This window comes from Ranitomeya variabilis, chromosome 6 (genome assembly GCF_051348905.1).
Source record: "Ranitomeya variabilis isolate aRanVar5 chromosome 6, aRanVar5.hap1, whole genome shotgun sequence".
NCBI lineage: Eukaryota > Metazoa > Chordata > Amphibia > Anura > Dendrobatidae > Ranitomeya > Ranitomeya variabilis.
The window spans coordinates 548,605,221-548,617,651 of NC_135237.1; the positions used below are offsets into that span (position 1 = coordinate 548,605,221).

Below are 12,431 nucleotides of genomic sequence, written 5' to 3' on the forward strand. Positions count from 1 at the left end.
TACATGTAACGTTTTTTGCTCACGACGGTCCGCTTTTTCCGACCGCGCATGCGCGGCCGGAACTCCGCCCCCACCTCCCTGCCACCTCACAATGGGGCAGCGGATGCGCTGGAAAAATGCATCCGCTGCCCCCGTTGTGCGGCGGAGACAACGCTAGCGTCGGGAACGTCAGCCCGACGCACAGCGACGGGCCGAGCCCGACACTAGTGTGAAAGTAGCTTTAGGAAAACACTGGCTGAAAAAAACAAATACAAAAAACAACATAAAAAAACCCCGCAAGTTTCCTGAAATGGCTTCTGCTTTGGGTTCACCTGACTTTCCAGTCCAAACCTCAGCAAAAAGGCACCAAGGGCGGACACATCATTGGTGCAACCTGTGCGGTCGCACAGGGGGCCGCAAGGTCAGGGGGCCCATTTATACCTCCAAAGCTGGTGCAATTTTGCCTTTTTATAAGGCCTTTGGCTGTAAAGGGCCCACATATTGTTCTTGCAGAGGTTTCTGACTGTTTTCACACAAGGCCTGTGGTCTTTTTCCTGGAGCCGCTTTACTGCCGGTTTTGCGGTCGTTTGTGATCTGTCTCTGCCGCTGGCGTTTTTTTTCTCTATTATTTAGCAAGCGTCCGCCAGAATAAATACGCTGCTTCTTTTAACCACTTCATGATGTCTGACCCTTGAAGTGATTTTTTTTAGCACTTTTTCGGGTGGAATCTGCCTGAAAAAGACATTGTGTGCGCAAACCCTTAGATGACGCGGTCAATTATGACAGCAGCATTTAGGAGATTGGAAATCGGGGAAGGAACGTGACCTCTCAAGGTTCCATCGCCTCCCCGTCACCCTGAGTCATTATTTTGTGGTCAATTTACCTCACAAACCCCCAAAAAAATGGAATAAAAAAAAAATCTAAGAGTCACAAGGACCCCAAAACGGTGCCAGTAAGAGCCGGCCCTTGGTTCACTCATTACATAATTCTTTATTAACCTCAGAGATTTTTCCACTTTCACAGCTCCTAGGATAATAAATCTGACTCCTGGTCTCCGGAAACATGGCCGCCACTCCAGTAAGTGCAGACAGACCGATACGTCCGGTGTCATTTAAGGTTTCCCCCTTCATAGAGGAGTCATATACCAACACTCGTTTCAATGCATAACATTGCCAGCAGCCAATCAGATCGGGTCTTTTATGTGCAGCAGAGGCAGGGACTGTTGTAAGCCGCACTGTGATTGGTGGAAAACTCCTGTCAGTCTGGTAATTGGCTGGGAGCTGTATGCGGTAGGCGTGTCCAGGGAAGTGTTGCTTGTGGCGTTTATCCCTGATATCCGCAGAGGTTCCGGGACTTGTCGTGTGTGGACGGTATAGAAAGCGGCGGAGGCCTCGGAGCGGCACCGGGCGGGTACGTCATATTTCCGGAGGGAGCCCGGTCTGTGCGGCGATATCAGCGGTGTCATGTGAATGGGAAGAGGGAAAATATCTGTACATGTAACATACAGTAGAGAGTGACGTATCCAGTGTGTGTATATGGCTAGTGTGACGTGTCTGTGACATGCAAGTGTCAGCAATGTGACATCAGCAGGAAATGTGCACATAGAATGCACCAGCTCCACAGGGGTCCGGCGGGAGGCGCCCAAGACAGGGGTCCGGCGGGAGGTGCGTAGCACGGTCCGGTGGGAGGTGCCCAACACAGGGGTCCGGTGGGAGGCGCCTAACACAGGGGTCCGGCGGGAGGTGTGCAGCGCAGGGGTCTGGGTGGAAGCGCATGTGGGTCCAACGGGAGGCACCCAACACAGGGGTCCGACGGGAGGCGCCCAACACAGGGGTCCGGCGAGAGGTGTGCAGCGCAGGGGTCTGGGTGGAAGCGCATGTGGGTCCAACGGGAGGTGCCCAACACAGGGGTCCGGTGGGAGGCGCCCAACACAGGGGTCCAACGGGAGGTGCCCAACACAGGGGTCCGGCGGGAAGCGCATGTGGGTGCGGCGGGAGGTGTGCAGCGCAGGGGTCCGGCGGGAGGTGTGCAGCGCAGGGGTCCGGCGGGAGGTGTGCAGCGCAGGGGTCCGGCGGGAGGTCCACACATAACGTATGTGAATACCTGATGGAGAGGCGGCGAGTATATTCTGGACATCACATATGGATCTCGGGGGAGGGGGTGCCCCATATATGAGCCACATTAGTGCATATCTACTGGATGGGTGAAAAAAAAGTCAGATAAATTCTGGTATCACTGCTGAGACCCCCTTCTGTCACCTGGTCGGGGACCCGGTGTGTGCCGCTGTCGCAGGGGTGGAGTACTCGCACCTGCAGATCTTTTAATTTTGTGGGAGCAAAGAAAACTTGCAGACGCCACTGACTTGGCAATTTTCTGAGCTCCCATAGAAACAAGTGACGGGATCTGCACCGATGCGATAGATGCGACTGATCGGACGATTCTAGCATCCTGTCACTATTTCATAAACATCCCAGGTGGAACATCCCCTGCGTAAGGGGTTAATCCGGTACCTCTCGCTTCTACATCTGGAGGTGAGACTCGCTGCTTTTTCGGCCTCCATTTTCGCCTGGCGTATCGTGGAAATGTCTTTTTGTAATTCATAGGACATCTGTGCTATACCTGGCATGCGGCTGTCCAATGCTACATGCGCCTTTCACCTCCTGATGCAGATTCACTATCGACTAGCTTTAAAATTCAGCAGCACAGAGTATTTCAGCAATGCCATACATTCACTTCTTTGCTTCATTTTAGGTTTCAAGCTTCCGTAACTCCTGGAACAGAATCAGAGATATAAGATGACTGGAGGTACGACTATATCCTTATTATAATTTGCAGCCTGGTAAACTCACTCGTCCACATTGGAGGCCATGTTTTTAGTTTTGTTGGGGTAGAGGGCTCCTCGCACTGCAGAGCAGAAATAGCCATTTGCCCTGCATGTCAGGAAAGGAGCATAGTCTCCGTGGTGCATGACAGGATAGCTGAGAAGACTACTAATGCAGGGGAAGAAGCAAGGTACTTACATTACATCAGCTTCCAGAGGGGGAAGGAGACAGATTCTGTCCAGATTTCTGAAGATTTGTTTATAAAGGCTGCCTAGGATCGATGAAGGAAAACATTACACATGGTTTCACTACGGATATTTGTGCATTGTAAATCGACATGTAGTAATGCACTGATGTATGGTGGGAAGGACAAAAAGATGAACAAGTGTAGCTTCCCAAATATACAACTGTCGATCATTGTAATATAAGAAAAGTGAATAAATAGCTAAAACAGATAGATATTAGCGATCTCCTTACTTACAGGGACACATGCAGTAAAGTTGTGGTATCTGTTGGGCAAAAAATGTTAGAATTTATACACATAGTGTGTGTCTGTCTCTATATATTTATTTATTTTTAATTAAACCTTCACATGTTCTAAAAAGAAATGTTCACCGATATTCTACACAGCTATGTATTACCCAGAGATGATGCTTCAGACGCTGCAGAGGTTCAATTTACAATAATTATCAATTTTGCTATAAATGTATTTCCATGACTTAAAGGGCTGTACATTAACTGGAAAGTCATTGCTGGAAAGTGTTTTGTACCGTGACCGCTGCAGCCAGTCAGTAGTGACTGTCTTCACATCTCTGTCAGATGAATTGGCTAAAGCGGTCTCATGATTTACAAATGTCACATCACCGCAGGGAGACAGTGGCGACGTAGCCGGAACAGGTAAGTAAGTGTTTTTTTTTTTTTTGTTTTTTTTTTCATTGAATTTGAGTAAATTCTTCATCAGAGAGATCAATAGTCTGTGTCTGACTTCTGTGAGCACTGCACCTTCCCTGATCTTCCTGGCACCATATGGCGATACTGGATTTACTTATTTTTTTTCTTCCCTTAAGAGGATTAAATAACCCGTGTCCTTGTATACAGGCAGCAATTTGTAATACGGACTCCATTGTCGGTGCCTGTCATTCACAATATTTACTGCTGTGTGTAATGTATAGCCAATCAGGAGCCTGGTACACAGCATGTATATAATATAGCATTCCTGCCACTATTGGATCCAGCGATCACATGATCACCAGGTCCCCTATTGCCAGATGAGCTCTACCAGTGAGTTTTTTTTTTTTTTTTCCTGTAACTGGGCCCCTATTTATGCCCCAATTACAGTGGAAAAAATGTTACTAAAAAAAAAAGAAAGGAAATATGTTAAGATATATATGAAAATAAATTAAATAAAGAATCCACACCAATACATGGTATGGCTGTCCATAATTCGAGACATTGAAATACTTACCGATCACTGTCTTCTAGAGAGGGTGCGTATCAAGTATGAGGACCCAGTCCAGTGGCTTTGTCAGTGATTTGTGGCTGCAAGACAGAAGTCCTAAAAAAAAAATGCCTCTTACATAACAGCATGCACTACTGTGAGCATGCCTTCTGACAAGAGGCGATTCTCAGGACTCCTGTCCAGTGGTCACAGATTACCGACGTGGCTGCTGGACGGATATCTCCAGTTTACAGCCTGGCTCCGGTGCTCTTCTGGATCACGTGATCTTAGTTTGGACAAGACAGCATGGGATTGCAGCCTATTCTTTTTTTGTGATGCAACACATTTCCCTGCCTGTTATTAAGCAATGTTTTACCTCAAAGAAGGAATTAGCTGTGATCCCATGCTGTAATGTCTGTATACTCTCATGTGATCCCATGCTGTCCTGTCTGTATATTCTCTTGTGATCCCCTGCTGACCTGTCTGTATAATCTCACGTGATCCTGTTCTGTCCTGTCTGTATACTCTGTTGTGATCCCATGCTGTAATGTCTGTATCCTCTCTTGTGATCCCCTGCTGTCCTGAATGTATAATCTCATGTGATCCCATGCTGAAATGTCTGTATACTCTCATGTGATCCCATGCAGAAATGTCTGTATACTCTCATGTGATCCCATTCTGAAATGTCTGTATACTCTCATGTGATCCCATGCTGAAATGTCTGTATACTCTCATGTGATCCCATGCTGTAATGTATGTATACTCTCATATGATCCCATGCTGTCCCGTCTGTATATTCTCTTGTGATCCCCTGCTGTCCTGTCTGTATACTCTCATGTTATCCTGTTCTGACCTGTCTGTATACTCTCATGTGATCCCATGCTGTCCTGTCTGTATATTCTCTTGTGATCCCCTGCTGTCCTGTCTGTATACTCTCATGTGATCCTGTTCTGTCCTGTCTGTATACTCATGTGATCCCATACTGTCCTGTCTGTATACTCTCTTGTGATCCCATGCTGTAATGCAGTGTTCCCCAACTCCGGTCCTCAAGAGCCACCAACAGGTCTTGTTTTCAGGATTTCCTTAGTATTGCACAGGTGATAATTGCAACACCTGGACAGGCAAGAATTCAATCACCTATGCAAAACTAAGGAAATCCTGAAAACATGACCTGTTGGTGGCTCTTGAGGACCGGAGTTGGGGAACACTCCTGTCTGTATACTCTCATGTGATCCCATGCTGTCCTGTCTGTATAATCTTTTGCTTCCTCCCCTGCCCAGGATGTGGTATGATCAGATTATGTTCCTCCACACAAAGCCTATGAGAAAGAAAATGAGCATAAACTCTGCTGTAACCAAATAAGTAAAAAGCAAAAGTGCATTTAAATAACACAGGGTTCTTAGTACTACTGTTTTTGGTGAAAAATAGCATAAAAACCAACCCACCGTCAACAAGGTAACTCTGATCGGGACGGTCCTACGCTGTCTAATAGAAACCTTACCATGTGTCAGAGTTGACCTCAGTGTGTGAATAAGAGCAGACAAAAGGACCAAGTCCCAACCTGTGGACACCAGTCTTGGGAAGCCTTTAAATGTAATTTCCAGCTCAGGAGAGGGAGGCCGGCTTGCACAGAATTGAAAAATGAAAGAAAAAAACACAAAAATTGAGCTTGGTTTAAGTTGGTGTACATGCAACACATAATCACATGTTCACATTGGCCATAAAACGTACAAAACCTACAAGAAACAAAATGAGCCCAAAACTGCATTTAAATAACACATTATCCTGCACAGTCAGACACAGCAAAAATAATTGCTACATATGTGGAAGTAGAATAAAAGTAAAACTTTACCTCTTTAAGACTTCAGCTTTAAAACTGAAGATATAAATGAATGCAGCCTAAAAGGGATCGGACAGGTTCTGAACCATCAGATTTTCCGTATTATTGGACAGTCATTGCAAAGCATATCTTCCTTCTAAGGTTGCAGCTTATTGGTGACCTGGAGTCACCTCTGGTTCCAAGTAAAAAAAACTTCAGCATTGCCATAACTCAGACTGTACATTGTTTCCCGATGGGAGAGATTGGTGGAAACAACCTTGCAAAAATTGAAAAAAAAATCCAACCGTAGGGAAAAAAAGGTACAATAATCTACACTGGTGTAAATACGCTCAGTTATGGGGTCAGTTCTCCTTCATCATTTTTACTGTCAAAGTGGCCCTGCTGTACAGGGAGCTGCTCCGTTCACATACATAGGGCTGTGTTGCACTTCCCTACACTTCAGATAGATGGCAGTGCGGCTGTGGAGGGGAAAAAAATGCTGCTGCCCCTGTTATTTTGCAAGGTCCTAACAACCGGACCCCTTCTGATCAGTATAATACCATTATGGTTAATGTTGGGGGATCTCCTTTAGGCTGGAGTCACACACAACGTATAAAAAAATCAGTCCAGTTTACACGGACGAGAATCGCAGAAATGTTCCTTGAACAGTGATCTGTATGTCATCTGTGTGCAGTGCGAGGAGGCGATTTTCTCGCATGTAAGCATCCGTGTGACATCCGTATGGCGAGATTTTTTTCGCCGGCTTGCAAAACGGATATAATGGATTCATGGGCTCAAATAATCATGAACATATATCTATCTCTCTCTCTCTATCTATCTATAGGTAATCAGTGAGACACATACCTCTCTGTGTTCATCATCTCATTAAATACATTTACATTTGACTAGCTTAATTTTCCTGAAATTGCCTGCGCCCCCGACAACCAATGTGCGAAAATTTTACACGGGCCAACTAGTTGTGGAAATTATTATTATTCCTGCAGTTTTTTTTATTCCACCTGGTATTTGACGTTATTGATACACTTGGGTGTGGATTACATCTGTTTTTAAAGCGTTTGCGCTAAAAAAACCCTTTTGTGTGTTTTTTTTTTTGTTTGTTTGTTTTTTTTTACCTGCGGATTTTACACAAGTCTATGGGGAAAAGTTGTACAGAAAACGAAGAAATTGACACACTGCGGGTATGAAACTTGCACCGCAGAAAAGTTTACGCTGAGTAAAAGAAAAAGCGCAGCGTGCACAAGGTTTCTATAAAAACTGTTAAGATTCTGCATTTTTTTACACAGCAAAAATAAGTGTTAAAAAATGCACCCAAAGTTCATCATGGGAACATAGCCTTCACTGACTGTGCAGCCCCGAGGCTATAGAAGCCATAAGGTGCAAACACTTTAGCCCAAGTCAGGTCCTGCCACAACAGAATTAGGAGGTTCTGCAGCAGGTGACAAAGTATAGCGTCATCTGGTATTTCCTCACGCCTTTTGTTACTTGGCTGCATCCACTAAATATTGCGGGGTAAGACCGAGGGTTAATAGGATCTAACTGTGCTAAATGAGCGGCTGATCCGCAGCCGAGGCTCGTCGTGTGCGGCCACTGATTCTCTTACGAACGTCACTTTTACTTTGGCTCAGCGGACGGAGGCCGACCAAGGCGAGCGGCGGCGGGTTTTACATATGAAAGCTAACGCAGCGGATTCCGCAGACGCTGAGTTAACATGTTGTGTACCATAAAAGTGTACAAATGGCCCCTGCTTCATACCAGTGGGGACGTTCCGTCAGTTAACACTTTCGTCGCTGCATACAAAATCCATAAATTACGGTACTTTATTTTTTGGTCAGTGTAGCTGTGTAAGTAAAATTGTTTATATATTTTTTTTTAAACATCAAATTTAACTTGGGGGAAAAAAAATAAATAATGATTTGAGGTATTATTCCTGCCTGCATTTTTAAGTTTTCTAATAACCTCTATATTCATAAATAATTTCTAATATCTCGTTCTTCATTTTATTAATACTTTTTATATTAACTTTCATAGCTAAACTGTTAGAACAAAACCTTTTTGTTTTCACATAATTTGACTTTTAATTGCCACGCATCAAGGCGTGAAATGCGAAATTCGCTATTAAAGGGAATCTATCGCCTAGATTATTATTTATTTTTTTTAACAAATTAAAACCAGACAATATATATATTTTTTTTTCCTATCTTTATTTTCTAATTGAAAAAAATATAATAAATATTTATGATATATCTACATAGTCTTTTAATCCTCTTTGACCACCGTTATTTGCAGTTAACCCCTCCATTTTTTTTGATGATTTTTTTTAAAAGCCACGTGTAGTGTAAAATATAAAGCAAGACAGTACCGTCCTACCGATCTACCCCCGCCGGCCCTCTCATTGTGATGCCTGGGTCCCTGCTGGACGGAAAAGCAGCATAAATTGTATGTAAGCAACAAACCAGAGTTACAGGCGCCGCCTGGATAAAGTTAACAAATGTTTCTTCCAAGTGGAGGAACCCAGGACTACTAGGTGAGGAGACAGAAGAAATGGCAAGAAGACGACTGACAAGCCTTTTTAAGTTTGGCACCTGGCTGTGGAAATGTGCCACGGTCACCATGTCACTGGTGGCTTTTGCCCTTTAAAGGGAATTTGACCACTACCGGACCACCAGCAGCATGTGTCAGACCCCGACTGTATCCTTTCAACTATGTATGTTTTACCCTAAAATGTCGCAGTGACAAACCTACATTTAAGAGCCATCCGGGGGCTATGCCGCACTAGTGACTAGTCCAAGAGGCCGGTCATTGGCAACTTTTATGTGTGCACAAAAGAAGAGGTGTCACTCAGAGCCACTTAGGACCGGCCTCTTGGACTAGTCCCCCATGTATTTTTTTTATATGAATGTTTTTTTTCTGAAACGCCGCAGCATATCTGGCTGAAATGATACAGACAGTGTCTTGATACTTGCTGCTCTGTGTGAACACAGCCTGACAGTGCCCAGAGTCTAGAGCGAGAGAACTTAGCTGGTGACTCTACTAAAATTGGAGTAAAGATTCACAATTCCCATATGATATTCAATTACCCTGAAAGTCTATAAAAACTTTAAGCCATATTACCAAAAAAAAACATAAATATGCTTTTTTTTGTGTGCGGAAATTCAGCTACATTTAAAGGGGGTATGCATGACTTACTTTGGCCTATTCTTAGGATTGCTCATCAGTACGTGATCAGTGTGGGGGTGACACACGGTACCCCCACCAGTCGGCTGTTGCTGCACTGCACGCTGTCAGAACTCTCTTGTCTTGCCAGCGACTGCTAGCGGTCATGTGGCCACAAGATGCGATTTCCATGCTTCTGGCCACATAAAGACTAGAGGCGCTCGGCCTCACTCAACTCACTTATATTGCTCTCACCAGTAGTGAGGAGAATCCTGACAGCGTGCGGTATCAGAAGACCGGACAATCCCTTTAAGCGACTTTGAAGACCCTCCCCCGGTCCGTGCATTGTTGTCAGTACAAGGACCACAGCACAGAGATCAGTGCAACCTCCGTCCTACAAGAGTCGTGCTAAATGTCTCAGGATCATGCAGCAGATTTTTATTTAGCTAGCTTGGAAACTGTAATTGTTCTGCAGGAAAATGGGGCTTTAATGAGCCGCATGTTTGTTTTGTTGGTCAATGTTGGTTGACTTTGAAATTTTACTTTTTTTTTGTTTGTTTGTTTTTGGTAGAAGACTTTCATTGCTGTGACCTTGTATGTTATAAACGCTTAAGCCTTTTAAATTTGCCTGTCCTAATTTGCAGAAGATTACCAACGCTTTTGATTTTCTTTTCTTTTCTTTCACTAGTGAAAGTGTTGCCTAACTAATTTTCAGATCCATGAAGTGCCAGTATTCTCAAATAATGTGATAATTAGAAAAGCTGCCAAGATGCTAGGAGGAAAGCTCGTTAGTGCATAGCAGCTATTGTGCAAAAATCGGTCTATTCTGAGCTATTCCAACAAGTGTTTGGTAAAAACATGCATGTTCCTGAGATACTGGATAGTTTCCTGTATCATATATACTGTTATGCCTCTTGTATGACCCAAGACAGTTATATTCTTCTGCATAGGGGCAGTATTATAGTAGTTATATTCTTGTACATAGGGAGCAGTATTATAGTAGTTATATTCTTATATATAGGAGCAGTATTATAGTAGTTATATTCTTGTACATAGGAGCAGTATTATAGTAGTTATATTCTTGTACATAGGGAGCAGTATTATAGTAGTTATATTCTTATATATAGGAGCAGTATTATAGTAGTTATATTCTTGTACATAGGAGCAGTATTATAGTAGTTATATTCTTGTACATAGGAGCAGTATTATAGTAGTTATATTCTTGTACACAGGTGCAGTATTATAGTAGTTATATTCTTGTACATAGGGAGCAGTATTATAGTAGTTATATTCTTGTACATAGGAGCAGTATTATAGTAGTTATATTCTTGTACATAGGGGCAGTATTATAGTAGTTACAGTGGGGAAAAGGCATTTAGTCAGTCACCAGTTGTGCAAGTTCTCCCACTTAAAAAGATGAGATGCCTGTAATTGACATCATAGGTAGACCACAACTATGAGAGTCAAAATGAGAAATCAAATCCAGAAATAATTCAGATTGCTAAAGGCAAATAAATCCCTAACTAAGGACCCTAAAAATGAACTTTTATTAATCAATTTAAAATGGAAATGAGTGTGGAATTTATCAGTGTGCTTATGCTGGGCCAAGAGCGTACTAGTAACAGAACTCATGTCCACTGTCAGTATTCAGGGTATAACCCGTCTAAGTTATACTTAGTTAGGGATTTATTTGCATTTGGCAATCTGTGAATTATTATATAACCCTATTCTGACCTGTATAGACAGCATATGGTTGTTGGTAACAAATCCAGAAAATCACCTTGTCTGATTTGGCAAGATTTATTTTGCAAATTATGGAGGAAAATAAGTATTTGGTCACCTAAAAACAAGCAAGATTTCTGGCTCTCACAGACCTGTAACTTCTTCTTTAAGAGGCTCCTCTGTCCTCTACTCATTGCCTGTAGTAATGGCACCTGTTTGAACTTGTTATCAGTATAAAAGACACCTGTCCACAACCTCAAATAGTCACACTCCAAACTCCACTGTCGTGAAGACCAAGGAGCTGTTGGAAACCAGAAACAAAATTGTAGCCCTGCATCAGGCTGGGAAGACTGAATCTGCAATAGGCAAGCAGCATGGTGTGATGAAATCAACTGTGGGAGTAATAATAAGAAAATGGAAGACATACAAGACCTCTGATAGTCTCCCTCGATCTGGGGCTTCACACAAGATCTCACCCTGTGGGGTCAAAATGATCACAAGATCGGTGATCAAAAATCCCGAACCACACGGGGGGACCTAGTGAATGACCTGCATAGAGCGGGGACCACCGTAACAAAGGCTACCATCAGTAACACACTACGCCACCAGGGACTCAGATCCTGCAGTGCCAAACGTGTCCCCCTGCTTAAGACAGCACATGCCGGGTCCATGTGAAGTTTGCTAGAGAGCATTTGGATTATCCAGAAGAGTATTGGGAGAATGTCATATGGTCTGATGAAGCCAAAGTACAACTGTTTGGTAGAAACAAAACTCATCGTGTTTGGAGGAGACAGAATGCTGAGTTGCATCCAAAGAACACCATGCCTACTGTGAAGCATGGGGGTGGCAACATCATGCTTTTGGGTTGTTTCTCTCCAAAGGGACCAGGATGCCTGATCCGTGTACATGAAAAAATGAATGGGGCCATGTATTGTGAGATTTTGAGTGCAAACCTCATTCCAGCAGCAAGGGCATTGAAGATGAAACATGGATGGGTCTTTCAGCATGATAATGATCACAAGCACACCGCCAGGGCAATGAAGGAGTGGCTTCGTAAGAAGCATATGAAGGTCCTGAGGGTCATTTGGATGTTTTGGGTTGTCATTATGATTTAAAAGAGAAAACACAGTAGTTTGACAATAAATGGCTTCACCCAACCACTATCCATGAGTGGAGAAAAAGTTATGGTGTTATCATTCATATTCTCTGAAAAAATGCCAAGAAAGCAAAAATTCTGCCGGGGTATGTAAACTTTTGAGCACAACTGTATTCTTGTGCATTTGATCAGTATTATAGTAGTTAAATTCTTGTACATCAGGAAGTACACTGCTCAAAAAATAAATGCCACATACTAGATATCACTGAATGAAATATTCCAGTTACAAATATTTATTAATTGCATAGTGGAATGCGTTGAGAACAATAAAACATAAAAATGATTAATGTAAATCAAAAGTAATATCTCATTGATTTTTGG

General features: G+C 43.2%; 1 protein-coding gene across 5 annotated transcripts in view; it reads left to right on the forward strand.

Moving 5' to 3' along the window:
- Window positions 1-1,252: 1,252 nt before the first annotated feature.
- Window positions 1,253-12,431, forward strand: part of EFR3A (EFR3 homolog A) — a 147,738-nt gene continuing 136,559 nt past the window's right edge. For 2 of the 5 annotated variants that reach the window (XM_077271245.1, XM_077271244.1), the window contains exons 1-2: window positions 1,253-1,389; window positions 2,731-2,784. In XM_077271245.1, coding sequence (XP_077127360.1) covers window positions 2,775-2,784 — 10 coding nt within the window. In that variant the 5' untranslated portion in view covers window positions 1,253-1,389; window positions 2,731-2,774. Of the gene's footprint in view, window positions 1,390-1,545; window positions 1,644-2,035; window positions 2,058-2,389; window positions 2,511-2,730; window positions 2,785-12,431 lie in introns of those variants that run through there. The other 3 variants (XM_077271246.1, XM_077271248.1, XM_077271247.1) reach the window with 3 other exon arrangements.